The 13374-nt window shown below is 37.5% G+C and overlaps 1 protein-coding gene across 6 annotated transcripts in view; it reads right to left on the reverse strand.

The window, feature by feature from the left end:
• Window positions 1-13374, reverse strand: part of TRPC4 (transient receptor potential cation channel subfamily C member 4) — a 181344-nt gene that overhangs the window by 19649 nt on the left and 148321 nt on the right. For 4 of the 6 annotated variants that reach the window (XM_036745196.1, XM_036745191.1, XM_036745194.1 and 1 more), the window contains 2 exons: window positions 7637-7832; window positions 4232-4426 (listed from right to left, as the gene is read on the reverse strand). In XM_036745196.1, coding sequence (XP_036601091.1) covers window positions 4232-4426; window positions 7637-7832 — 391 coding nt within the window. Of the gene's footprint in view, window positions 1-4216; window positions 4427-7636; window positions 7833-13374 lie in introns of all 6 variants that reach the window. The other 2 variants (XM_036745192.1, XM_036745195.1) reach the window with 2 other exon arrangements.

Below are 13374 nucleotides of genomic sequence, written 5' to 3' on the forward strand. Positions count from 1 at the left end.
AAGGCCACTTTGCCTGTGATTTAGAGTGAGTGAAGGAGAGTAATGTGTGATAAGCTTGAATAGAGAGGCTGCAGCTAGACTGTGAAGGATTCTAAGAGCCAAATAGAGGTTGAATATATTTTAAAAATTCATTTAGTATTTTATTTTTCACCAGTTACATGTAAAGACAATTTTGACATTGATTTTTAAAGCTTTGAGTTCCAAATTTTCTCCCTTCCTTCCCCATACCTCACTCCATTGAGAAGGCAAGTGATTTGATATAGGTTATACACGTGTAGTCATGCAAAATATTTCCATAGTAGTCATGTTGTGAAAAAAATAGACCCAAGGCAGGAGGGGACTCAAGAAAAATAAAGAAAGTAAAAAAAAAGTATTCTTCAATCTGCATTTAGAAACCATTAATTCTTTCCCTTGGGATGGATAACATTTTTCATCAAAAGACCTTCAGAGTTTTCTTGGATAATTCTTGCTGAGAATCGCTAATTCATTAACAGCTGACCATCTTACAATATTGCTGTTAATCTGCACACAGTACATTTCACTTTGCATCAGCTCACGTAAGTTTCTCCAGGTTTTTCTGAGAGCATCCTGCTCATCATTTCTTATACTACAACAGTGTTCCATCATAATCACATACAACAATTTGTTCAGTCATTCCTCACTTGATGGGCATCCACTCAATTTCTAATTCTTTGCCCACAGAAAAGAGCTGCTATAAATAGTTTTATGCATATAGGTTCTTTTCTCTTTCTTTTTATGTCTTTTTGGATACAGACTGAGTAGTAGTGTTGCTAGGTCAGAGTATGCATGGTTTTATAGCCCTTCAGGTATAGTTCCAAATTGCTCTCCAGAATGGTTCAATCAGTTCACAACTCCACCAACAGTGCATTAGTGTCTCCTTTTTCCCACATCCCACCCAATATTTGTCATTTACCTGTTTTGTAATGTTAGAAAATCTAATATTTATGAGGTGGTACCTCAGAATTGTTTTAATTTGCGTTTTTCCAATCAATAGTGAGTTAGAGCATTTTCCCATATGGCTATAGATAGCTTTGATCACTTCACCTGAAAACTGACTGGTCACATTTTTTGATCATTTGTCAATTGGGTAATGGCTCTTGTTTTTGTAAATTTGACTCCTTCTAACTGCCCTAATGATGAGAAAGGCCTTATGAGTTACAAATATCATCTTCCCAGGTAGGAATGTAAGCAGTTTAACTTTACTAAGTCCCTAATGATTTCCCTTTCCTGTTTACCTTTTTATGCTTCTCTTGAGTCTTATATTTGAGTCAAATTTTCTATTCATCTCAGGTCTTTTTACCAAGAATGTTTAAAGGCAGGGACAGCTAGGTGGCGCAGTGAGTAGAGCACTGCCCCTAGAGTCAGGAGTATCTGAGTTCAAACCTGGCCTCAGACACATGACACACTTACTAGCTGTGTGACCTTGGTCAAGTCACTTAACCCCAATTGCCCTGCCTTCCCCCCTCCAAAAAAAAGGCTTGAATGTCTTCTATTTCATTGAAATCGATTTTTCCCCTTGAAGGATTTGACTCAGTTTTGCTAGGTAGGTGATTCTTGGTTGTAATACTAGCTCCTTTGTTGTCCAGAATATCATATTCCAAGCTTTCTAATGTAGAAACTGCTGAATCTTATGTTATACTGACCATGGCTCCACGATACTTAAAATGTTTCTTTCTGGCTGCTTGCAATATTTTCTCCCTGACCTGGGAGCTCTGCCATCTGGCAGAAGCTCCCCATATTCCTGGGAGCTTCCATTTTGGGATCTCTTTCAGGAGGTGATCAGTGGATTCTTTTAATTTCTATTTTGCCCTCTGGTTCCAGAATATCAGGGCAGTTTTCCTTGATAATTTCTTGAAAGATGATGTCTAGGCTCTTTTTGATCATGGTTTTTGATCAGTCCAATAATTTTAAAATTATCTCTCCTGGATTTATTTTCCAGGTCAGTTGTTTTTCCAATGAGATATTTCACATTGTCTTCTTCTTTTCATCCTTTTGGATTTGTTTTATTGTTTCTTGATTTCTTAAAAAGTTATTAGCTTCCATTTGCTCCATTCTAATTTTTAAGGAATTATTTTCTTCAGTGAGCTTTTGTACCTTCTCTTTCATTTGGCCAAGTCTACTTTTTAAGGAGTTCTCCTCTTCAGTGAATTTTTGTATATCTTTTTTAATTTGGCCAATTCTGGTCTTTAAAACATTCTTCTCCTCATTGGCTTTTTGTACCTCTTTTTACCATTTGGCCCAGTCTGTTTTTAAGGTGTTATTTTCTTCAGTATTTTTTGTATTTCATTTACCAAGCTGTTGACTCTCTTTTTCATGATTTTCTTTCATTACTCTCATTTCTCTTCCCGTTTTTTCTCTACCTCTCTTACTTGACTTTCAAAATCCTTTTTGAGTTCTTCCATGGGCTGAGATCAATTCTTATTTTTCTTGGAGGCTTTGGGTGTAGGAGCTTTGACTTTGTTATCTTCTTCTGAATGTGTGTTTTGAGCTTCCTTAACACCATAGTAACTTTCTATAGTCAGACTTTTTTTTACAACGTTTGCTCATTTTTCCAGCCTATAACTTGACTTTTAAGATTTTGTTCAAGTATGGCTCTGCTTCTATGGTGGAGGGTGCACTGTACCAAGATTCTGGGGTTTTATGCAGCTATTTTCAGAGGTACTCCTGGGGACCTGTAAGTTTTCAGTTCCTCCAAGGTGGTATGATCTAAGGAAAGGTGTTTACTCCTCTCCTTGCCTGTGCTCTTGTCTGTGAGTGACCACAAGCACTCTTTTCTGCCCTGGAACTGTGAGGAAGATCCCCACTTCACTGTGGCTACAAGCTTTGGTATGCCAGTGTTCCTCCTCACCCTGGGACTGACGCAGGACTTCAACCCAGTTCCAAGTATGAGCAAAACAACAGAATCTTGCCTCAGTGTTAGCAAAAAGACCCCTGTAATTTCCTTCTTATCAGTTGTTTTACCCCCTTACCATGTGTGGGCTGAGAGCTGCAGAAATAGCTGCTGCAGTGGCTGATTCAGTGGCTCCAAAGGCCTGCTCCTGACTGGCTGTGGCTGGATCTGTACTAGTGAGGCCTGTACTGGACTGTGCTCTATTCTCACCCAGGTGTGATAGACCTTTCCTGCTCACTTTCTAAATTGTCTTTCACTGGAAAATTATTTCACCCTGTCTTTTGTGGTTTCTGTTGCTCCAGGATGTTTATGGCATTATTTAAAGGTGTCTGGAAGGGTTTTGGGAAGAGCTCAAATGAGTGGCTGCCTTTTTCCACCATCTTGGCTCTGCATGCCTTCAGGTTGGATATTAAAAACCTGGAGTGTCCAGAGAATGGTGAACATGTTGGTTATCATCTGTCTATTTGATGGAAGCCTCAAGATTTTGCCATGTGAGGATCCACAGGGGAAAAAAGACTGGCAGCATTTAGCCAAAAGACAACTTAGTGAGGGTGAGGTTGGGTGGGGAGGCAGGAGAGCTGTTTTTAAGTAATTGAAGGGATTAGACATGGTCTGCTTGCTTTAGAGGGCAGAAATAGAAGCAATGATTGTACATTGTAAAAAAAAGCAAATTTAGGCTTGGCATAAGGAAAACTTCCTAATAATTAAAGCTATTCAAAAATAGAATAGGCTGGCTCAGGAGATTGTGGGTTACCCTTCCACTGGAGTTCTCAAAGCAAAGGCTTGATGGTCACCTGTTGGGTATGTTGTAGAGGAAATTTTTGTTCAGGTACAGAATGGTCCAGATGGTCCCTTCTAATGCTCTGACTCTATTATTCTAGCACATTTTTACAAAAAAATCCAATTCTCCATCTCTCTAATTACCCTAAATACAATTTTGTAGCTGCATCCTCATCTATTATGCATCTAATATGGCTCAAAGTGAATGCAGTAATTTGGCAAAATTGTTGGCAATTGAAAACCCTGTGATATTGCTGCTGGCAACAGGAACAATACACTTCCGTCACAGTGGTGGGCATCACCTGCTGAACCACATATGTAATCAGTGTTTGAGTAATGTACATTCTTATGAGAGTGGGAGGATGATAGGAGTATTTAGTGAGGCAATGGGAATGCTTAGTGGGTTTGTCATCCATGAGAGTAAAGCAGGTTAATTTGGTTCCTTAAAGGTACCTTTAGCAAGTAAAGCAAGAAAGGAGATTCTTATACCAACAACTGAAAGAAGGGAGAGAGAGAAATACCAACATTCTGTATTCTTACCCCTATTGTTCCAAAACTTTCTGGTTTTCGTCTCATGTTTTTCTTGCACAGGTGCGTCCAAATCCATTTGAGAAGATACCAGAGAGATTTGGGGCTTGGGATGACATTGAAGGGAGTAGGCAGAGTACCTCCTTCTTCAAAATAACTCATCCATAACTTGGTCCGTGCAAATTTCCATTCAATGTCTGCATGATCCTAAACAAAAGAACGTGATAATTGCTGACTGACCTTCTAATGGCCGGAACTAGGTCTCTACCTTAATGCACAGTCATTAATTCCAATTGATGGTGAGCTTTCACTCCAGCCTTCATTGCCCCTCTCCCTCACCACAGAAAGACACTTGTACTCCTTCCTGAGAACTACATTGAACCCTTTTAGTCCTGGTTAAAAATAAAAATACAGATTATCGAGTCTCTTTTCCTTTCTCCAGTGAAATAGATGTCTCAATAATTCAATATTTTAGGGTTGGCAATGCTAAGGTATCAACTAGAGAAAGACAGCCGGCCACCTGTATCACCATTCAGTAGGAAGGTAATCTTCTAACATCAATTATAGATAGCTTTGTCCTTCTTGGTGGGTTATGCAGAATATGTGTAATATTCTCTGTCTTATTCAAATCCAACATATGGATGCTTAGTTAGCCTACTTTCAGCCATGGGTGACTAGGGACTGGTCTTGTGTGCTAATGGGGCATTTTGATTGTTTGAGGACAGGGAAAGAGTGCTGACTCAGGAGGCAGTAAGCTGGAACTGAGATCACATACAAAAGGAGTGATCTACACCCTTTCAGTCCTTGTGTGCTTTTCTTTTCCCTAGCTGCTCTTGAGTGAGGAAGACTGCTATGCACTGTTTCTGTGGGGAGGGCAGGTTTCCTCCCACCTAGTCACCAGATATCCACCAGCACATCTTGCCTTTGTTTCTTTTGTATTTATTCTTTCCTGATTTGGGGTGAAAAAGATGGGGGTCTCCTGGCATCCAATAACAACTGGAGATCCAGCAAAGCCATCAGAGATGCCTCTCACCAGCAAATGGAGTTGGTAGCAGAGTCTGCTAGAGAGTTAATGACCAGCAGCAGAAGGAACATTTACAGAAGGAGGAAGGACTGTCCCATGAAAAAGGCTGGAGCTTTGGGGATCATGGAAACACATGACAGATGGATGTGCTGGCTATCCACCCTAGAAAGGAACTGAACTTAGAGAAACAGATGCAAGGTAAACCTCATGAGGGCTTCACAAAGGGAGAAAAGGATTTCCAGGGCCAGGAATTGGTCCTATCCCTTGATCACTTGGGTTGGATTGGAATGAGTCAGGGAACAACCAGGTAGCATTGCACATATTTTTTTAACCCACCAGGGAAGGTAAATCTTAGCATGGTCTATGGGCTAGGCCAACTGGACAGTCCCCCCATTACACTTCCTTTAAAAAATGACAGTTTTATGTATTCTGACCAAATGTTAGAAAATATTTAGGACAATTAGAGGCATGTCAGTGTGGATGAGATCTGCAACAGTTATGAACTTGCGCAGATGACTAGAGTTACTTAACCAAGAGATTTAAAGTTATTTCTGTCCCTCAGGTTACTAGCAAAGTGTCAGGTCTGATTTTAACAGGGATCTTGGGAAACGAGGACTCTTCTAAAACTTTTTTCTTCTTATTAATTTCTTTTACAGTCCTGGGTTAAGGACAGTGGTAGTAGCTACAAGAAGGTAACAGGAAGAAGTGGAGGAAAAGTTTAAGGTGCAGGTGATGGGAAGCTTCCTGGCTGGTTAGGTCTTTTCTCATCATGTCAGTCCCTCTCTACATCACATTGTCTTTCTCTTTGACCATTCTTACTGGGAGGCGAGGAGGTGGAAGAAATGCAAAAGTGACCCAAGACTATTTCTGAATTTAGTGTCAAATTTCTGAGTCAAGAGAGAGACATTTATGCTTATGAGTATAATGAGTTGGCAGCATATGGGGAGAATTCTATAAGGTCTAAACTTTAGTTTCATTAGTATTATTATTATTAGTAGTAGTAGTAGTAGTAATAGTATTTTGAAGAATATTAACAGCTATAATTTATGTAACACTTTAAGTTTTGTAAAATGCTTTGCATACATTATCTCATCTGATTCTCTCATTTCCAGGATCTTCTCTCCTAGAACAGCATTTCAGCTTAGAAAATGATTTGCTCATTGTTCATTAAGACTTTCCCTCAGCATCATGACAAATTTCATGCTACCATTACCTAATTTTACTTTCTTTATAGAATAAGGACATTTTGCAGCTTGCTGGATCAACATTTTTTGACAGGTGAGTGGCTTCCTTGCATAAACTGTGATAATTAAGGGCTTTCTAAATCTCCTCTTTTTTTCCTTTCTGACAAACCGAACTTGGATTTTAGAAATGTGAGCTACCTAGAGGAACATTATACAACTATTTAAATCATCAGTATAACAAGCTATTATTTCCCTTAAACCTTTAGGTAAGATAGTTGTCTGGAAAATCTTTTACATCAGAGGTAAGTCAGAAACTCTTATAAATCCTAATCCTTGACATATATGACATTGTGACTTTCTTGAAGATTTTAGGTCTAGGAATAACTGCTTAGAAAGCATATTTATCCACATAATTTTTTGCAGTATTTCATCTGTGATAGGTACCCTCTGGAAACTATTCTGTCTTCACAAATACAATTCAGAGTTGGCTTCTTATTCAAATAATTTTGGCAACAATATATATGTAAAAGAATGGGATTCCATTGAATGGGATGCTGTTGAATTCCAATGGCATTCCATTGGAATTGTTTACATAGACAATTTGGCAACTTGTGGGTCAAATATTCAGAGTGGATGTACTTGTGAAATATTGCTGTATAAGACAGAAATACATAGGACAGATACACTTTATTGCATTCTATCTTGTTCCACTGTGATTTTTTGTTCACATGTGCACATTAATTTCAGGGAAAAATGTCTTACTTGGCTATGACATACATAATTTGTGCATCTTTCTTTATGTGCTACAACCTTGAAGTGCTAGGTTATGTCTGTTGTCCTTGTATATTGTCTCCTCCTCTTATAATGTAACCTCTCTGAGAACAAGAATTCTTTGCTTTTGTATTTGTATCCCTGGTATTTGGTTCATAGTAGGCATTTAAATTGTTTTTATCCATTCATTCATATAAAAGAGAGAAAAAAATATGGACATGGATAGATGAAATCTCTAAAATAAAGAAAATTAAAAGCTGAAGGAAATAAAAAAGAAAAAAAGATTAGACTATTGCTCGCAAAATTCTATAATTTCACTCTGTCTTCTTAAACTGGCCATTCTTGAAAGTTATTTTGCAAGCCTTTTCATGGAATATGGGAATAGTTAGAAAGAAAAATACTTCAGGGAAAATATTAAATTTAAAGTATTTTACTTACAGCAATGAGTTGGTAAGAATTATTCATCATAGCGATAAGCATGTTGAGTAGAACAACTAGAGAGATGACATTGTATGTTCCAAACATGGTGGCCCCAACAAATTCTGTAAATTCATGCTGTGCTTTGACATTGGTCACATACAGATTAATGAGCCCAAATATAGACCAAAATAGAGACTGAAGTGTCTCAAATAACCTGGGGAAGATAAAAGATCATTAAGGATGTTTATTAGAACATCTTAAGAATAATATAAAACTCTCTCCCCTCTCTCTTCATATATATGTATATGTATGCATGTAGGAATGCATGCATATGTGTATGTATATACACACATTTATATACATACATGCCTACACACATATATATGTGTGTGTGTGTGTATATATATATGTATATATATATATGAATTTACTCTTATGTTCATTTGATTAATTTAATGATGTTATCAAGAGAGTCATTATCTTAAGAAAAGTATGTTAAAATTGAAATAAGAAAGGAAAGAACCTTGTAGTCAAACTTCTAGAAGACAGATACTAATTCTTCCACAGATGAAACTGGTTCCTAGTAATAAATCTTTAAATAGAGAGCTATGTATTCATTTAGTAACTTTTGAAAAATGATGAGTTATGTAGTTATAGATTTGGGGAAACTAAGTTTATCCTTTTAATTAATTTCTGTCTCTGTCCTATCTCTTCCTTTGTCTCTGTCTCTGTCTCTCTAACTCCTCTCTATCTCTCTCTGTGTCTCTGTCTCTGTTCATCTCTCCTCTTCTCCTTCCCCCACTTTTAGACTGTTAAAAATAATGTTGCTACCCATTTCCTGTGCATTCAAGATGAAGCATGGATAAGTCTTAGAAGGTTTGGAAATCAAAATGTGAACAATTTCTTATTCAACTTTAACTCTTCAGATGACTTTAAAAAATTCATTCTACATTGGGGTATGGTATGATGGATAGAGAGGTGGCCTTGGAGTGAGAATAACTTGGGTTCATGTCCCAGTTCTGACACATATTGGCTGTGTGATGTGGGCGAGCCCCTTTTAACCTGTCAAAATCCTGTCAAGCTCTCTAATATTGTAAATTGTTGCAAAGTAGACCCTGATTTGCATCAGAAGACTATGTTCCTCACCCAGGACCTCATTATGTGTCAGGCAGATTTCCCCTTAAAAAACAAACAACCAGGCTCTACACGAACTTGGTGACCTTTTATGAAGAACAAATATTCCCAAATAAGCTCCTATCTCATCGAGATAGGATGAACATACTGTCTTCCTAGCCCATCAATATCTGGCCTCCAAAATGATTTCTATTTCTGTAGGACTTTAAGGTTCACAAAGCACCTAGAGGATCACAGATTTAGATTAAGTGAGGGACCTTAGAGGTCTGTATCTCAACCACTTCATTTTGGAAATGAAGAAATGGGATCAAGAGGCTAAGTGATTTGCCAGAGCCATTTCTGGTAAAAGTCTGAGTTAGGATTTGAAACCAGTTCAAACTCTATTAAGTTAGAACTCTAGTAAGCCTCACAACAACCATTTGCAATAGGGGAAAATTTTGAGCATGCCCATTTTATTGGTGGGGAATCATGTACCAAGAGGTGAATTGATTTGTTCCAAGTCACACAGCTAGAGTCAGAAACTGGATTTGCTTTCGTGTTTCCTGATTTTAAGGAGTCCTATATCAGGATGCCTCTCAAATAAGAAAAGACTAAGAATTATTAATTATTTCCACAAATCTATGACTCATTAGAAAGTAAGTCAATCTTGCCCCTTTTTACCGAACTAAAATGTCTAATGATATTTGTTATTGTTGTCGCTGCCTTTTAACAACACTAGGGTAAACAATCCAATTTACCGGGTTAAGGAATTAATTATCTGAGGAAGCTTCAGAGAGCCAAATCTCATTCCTGGAAATGAATTAGTTGTTCCTATTAACTTTAATAATCATTGACTAAAAGTTAATAGTGTTATTTGGACAATATTCGAATTCTCCCCATCTCCACTATGGTCTCCTTAATCTCCTTTGCCAAACACTTTTCTCACTGTTAATACATGAATACAAATCTTCAGCTTGTGTTTCTCCAACATATAACAGTTCAGAAACAGATAGACATTAAATAAAACATGCTGCCTACTAAAGCTTCCATACTCCAACTGATGTGGGTATTTTAGTAAATGACTTTTAAATGTTAAATAAAAACAGCGCCACAAAATAAATGTTATTGTTGTAGTTGGGGAGTATTTATTTACTCATACCTAAATTATTCCCATCTGTCACATCAGCAATATTTAGAAGGCTTCTTTTTGTAAAACATTCATTTGGATTTTTCAATTTGAATTAAAAAAAGAAAAACTAAATTCAAATTTCACAGTTATCCTTTTATCTCATGTTTTCTTCCTGAGGTATTCCCTTATTGTCCCCTATCTTTTAACAAGATGAATTACTCTTTAGATTTGTTTATCATCTCATTGACCTTAAAGATGCTTAACAGATTCTTGAATTAAGCTTCTTGATCCTGGTGTTAACAACCTGATGTTTTGTCAAATCAAACTATCTTCCCCCTTCGCCTTTAGTTAAGAGTTCAGTATTCCAGCTTTTCATTATCATTGGATTTTGTGTCATTCCCAAATTAATTGAATCAATAAATGCTCACAGGCTGAGGGATTAAAATACATCTCAATAAGAATCGCCTTCATGTGGAACTTCTTTCATAGGGACTAATTACTGAAGATTGTACTCAGATTAGGAACAGAAACTCCCAGACAAGGTCATAATTTTCTTTCAACAGCTGACATCCCTTGTTTGAAAGTTTCAGGAGATATTTTTTCCCCTTACTAGGAGAGCATTCAATTAGTCCATCGTCTCTTGTGGAAACTATTTCCCAAATCCTTTTAACAATTAATTTGTTTTCTTGTTTAGATAAACACTAAAGGAAATAACAAAAATAAAAATTTTACTGGCTGTTCCCCATGAAATAGAAATGGCAAAGCATATGGAATGTAAAGTAACATAAAAAGAGACAAAAGTATTACTCTTCAGACACCAATAATATGTGATATTGAAATACCCATACCAATATCTTCAATTCTGTGGCACTTTAAGCTCTAGTAGCCCAAACACCAAGAATAGTCTCCTTTGCCAATTAATGGTCCATACTATGCTTCTTAATTGTAGGTATTTCCCATAGCTCTCTTATCTTTCTACACTTTCCTTCTTGATGGCTTCATCATTTCCTATGGGTTTAATTATCATCTCTGTGCCAATAACTTTCAGATTAATATATCCAATCCCAGTTCTTCCCTGAGTGTCAATCTCACACCACTCCTCGTTGGACATTTCATATTGGATGGCCTTGAGATGTCTAAAACTCAGCATATACAAAACAGAATCTTTTATTTTTTTTCCAAAACTCATCTCACTACCAAACTTCTATATTTCTGCTGAAGGCACTACTCTTCCTCCATATGATTGTTCTCCTTCACTGCAAATATTTATTCAGTTATTAAAGCTATTTTAATCTCTATATTTCTCACCTGTGTACCCTACCTCCTCACACAAATAAATACCACGTTAGATGGCTTGTATTTATATAGTGTTTTAAGGTTTGAAAATGTTGTTTCATTTGATGCTTAGTAGAGCCCTATGAAGTAGGTGCTATTATTTACCCCTATTTTATAGATGAGAAAACTGAGGCAGATGGAAGTTAAGTGAATTGCCCAGGGTCACACCATACATTTTTTCATTTTATTTATTTATTTAATATATTTAGTTTTCGGCATTGATTTTCACAAGAGTTTGAATTACAAATTTTCTCCCCATTTCTACCCTCCCCCCCCCCACTCAAGATGGCATATATTCTGGTTGCCCTGTTCCTCAGTCAGCCCTCCCTTCTGTCACCCCACTCCCCTCCCATCCCCCACACCATACTTTAATTCAGGTCTTTTTGTTTTCTAGGTTTTCATCTCTACATAATGTACTAAAGTGCAATCCCTTAATGCCTTTCAACTAATCTATAATCTATTTCAATGGCCACCTAATTGATTTTTCTGCCTCATCTTCCCCATCTTATTTCTATGCTACCAAAGTGATAATCCTTAAACACAGATCTGGTCATCAATTAATCAAGCAATCATTTATTAGGCACCTGCTTTATGGCGAGGGCTCTTCTGGACACCTAGGATAGACATTTTTAAAAAATGAAATAATTTTTACTCCCAAGTCTCTCTTACTCCGTAAAGCCTAGGGGCTTCTTACTGTCTTTAAGAAAACAGTATAGCAGCAGCTAGGTGGCACAGTGATTAGAGCTCTGGCCCTGGAGTCAGGAGCACCCGAGTTCAAATCCGGCTTCAAACACTTGACACGCTTACTAGCTGTGTGACCTTGGGCAAGTCATTCAACCCCAATTGCCTTGCCTTCCCCCTCCAAGGAAAAAAAAACAAAACAGTGTAAACTTCTCTGTCTGGCTTTTTAAGCCCTTCACAATCTGATCTAACCTCTTTGTTCTTACTCCTCTTTGGATATTACTCACTCCCTCAGGCTGATCTTTATGATTGAGATAAACTTGTCTCCTTTTAATCCCATTTCTGTGCCTTCCCATAAGCCATGATGACCTGTCCCCTTGAATGCCCTCCCCCCTCATCTCCCCGTTTAAAGGATCTTTCTTCCTTCAAGACGTAGCTCAAGCACTACTTTCTACATAATAATTTTCTGATTCCTCCAATTGCTTATGTCCTATAAACTACCCTATATTTAACTACTTTTAACTTATCTTTATTTACTCTTCGTCTATTTGATCATCATATAGTTATAATACATACTATTGCCTTCCCCATTAGAGTGTGAGCTCCTTGGAAGTGGATATGTTTCATTCTTTGTATTTCTATCTCCAGTGTCTAGTTCTGTTCTTGACACAGATTAGGTACCTACTGTAGACTTCTTGATTGAAAGAGTGATTGCTATGGTGCTATGAGTGTAAGGCAAATAACTCTCACAAAGTCCAAGGGCTTTCCACTAGGAAGGCATATTCACCCTCAGGCTCCCACCAAAGCCTATTGATTTGAAATCGTGGATGGAATAAATACAATGATTTATGGAGATCTGATTTGCCTTGGTGGTCTTCAGTCCTTCCTAGGTTGACATCGAAAGGTCAGTGGAAGAAGTGGGGAGTATGGGTTGCTATAAACAGAAATATTCACAGAAGTGAAAGGTAATAGCTGATAAAAGAATAAAAAATTACGTCAAATGGAGACAGAAGAATTACCTAAGTCATGCTCGTGTAGGAGACCTAAGGGTCTCACCGTATAGTATAGGGTAATGTCAACACGAATAAGTTGTCTTTTTTATTTTTTGGTATGCTAGGATGAATAAGGCACAGAAGTAAGCAATGTATTTTAAATATGTATCTATAAAAGGAATAATGTTAGTTATCCTGGCAAGAGACTGTATGGATAGCCAGTTGTGCTGCACAGATGAGTCAATAAGGGGTATAGTTAATTCACAGACCCTCAGAATGACAAGAGGGCCTCGGAAGTAATCTCTGAGGCATTTATGTGGTACAGTGCATAGAGTGCTGGGTCTGGATTCAGAAGAAATGTGAGTTTCAACATGGGCTCAGACATTTGCTAGCTGTGTGACCTTGGGTAAGTCACTTAACCTCTTTTTGCTTCAGTTTTCTCATCTGTAGAATGCAAATAATAATAGTACCTCCACCACCCCATTCCCCCCTGTCCCCACATTGTG

Source organism: Trichosurus vulpecula, chromosome 2, assembly GCF_011100635.1.
Source record: "Trichosurus vulpecula isolate mTriVul1 chromosome 2, mTriVul1.pri, whole genome shotgun sequence".
Taxonomy (NCBI): Eukaryota; Metazoa; Chordata; class Mammalia; order Diprotodontia; family Phalangeridae; genus Trichosurus; species Trichosurus vulpecula.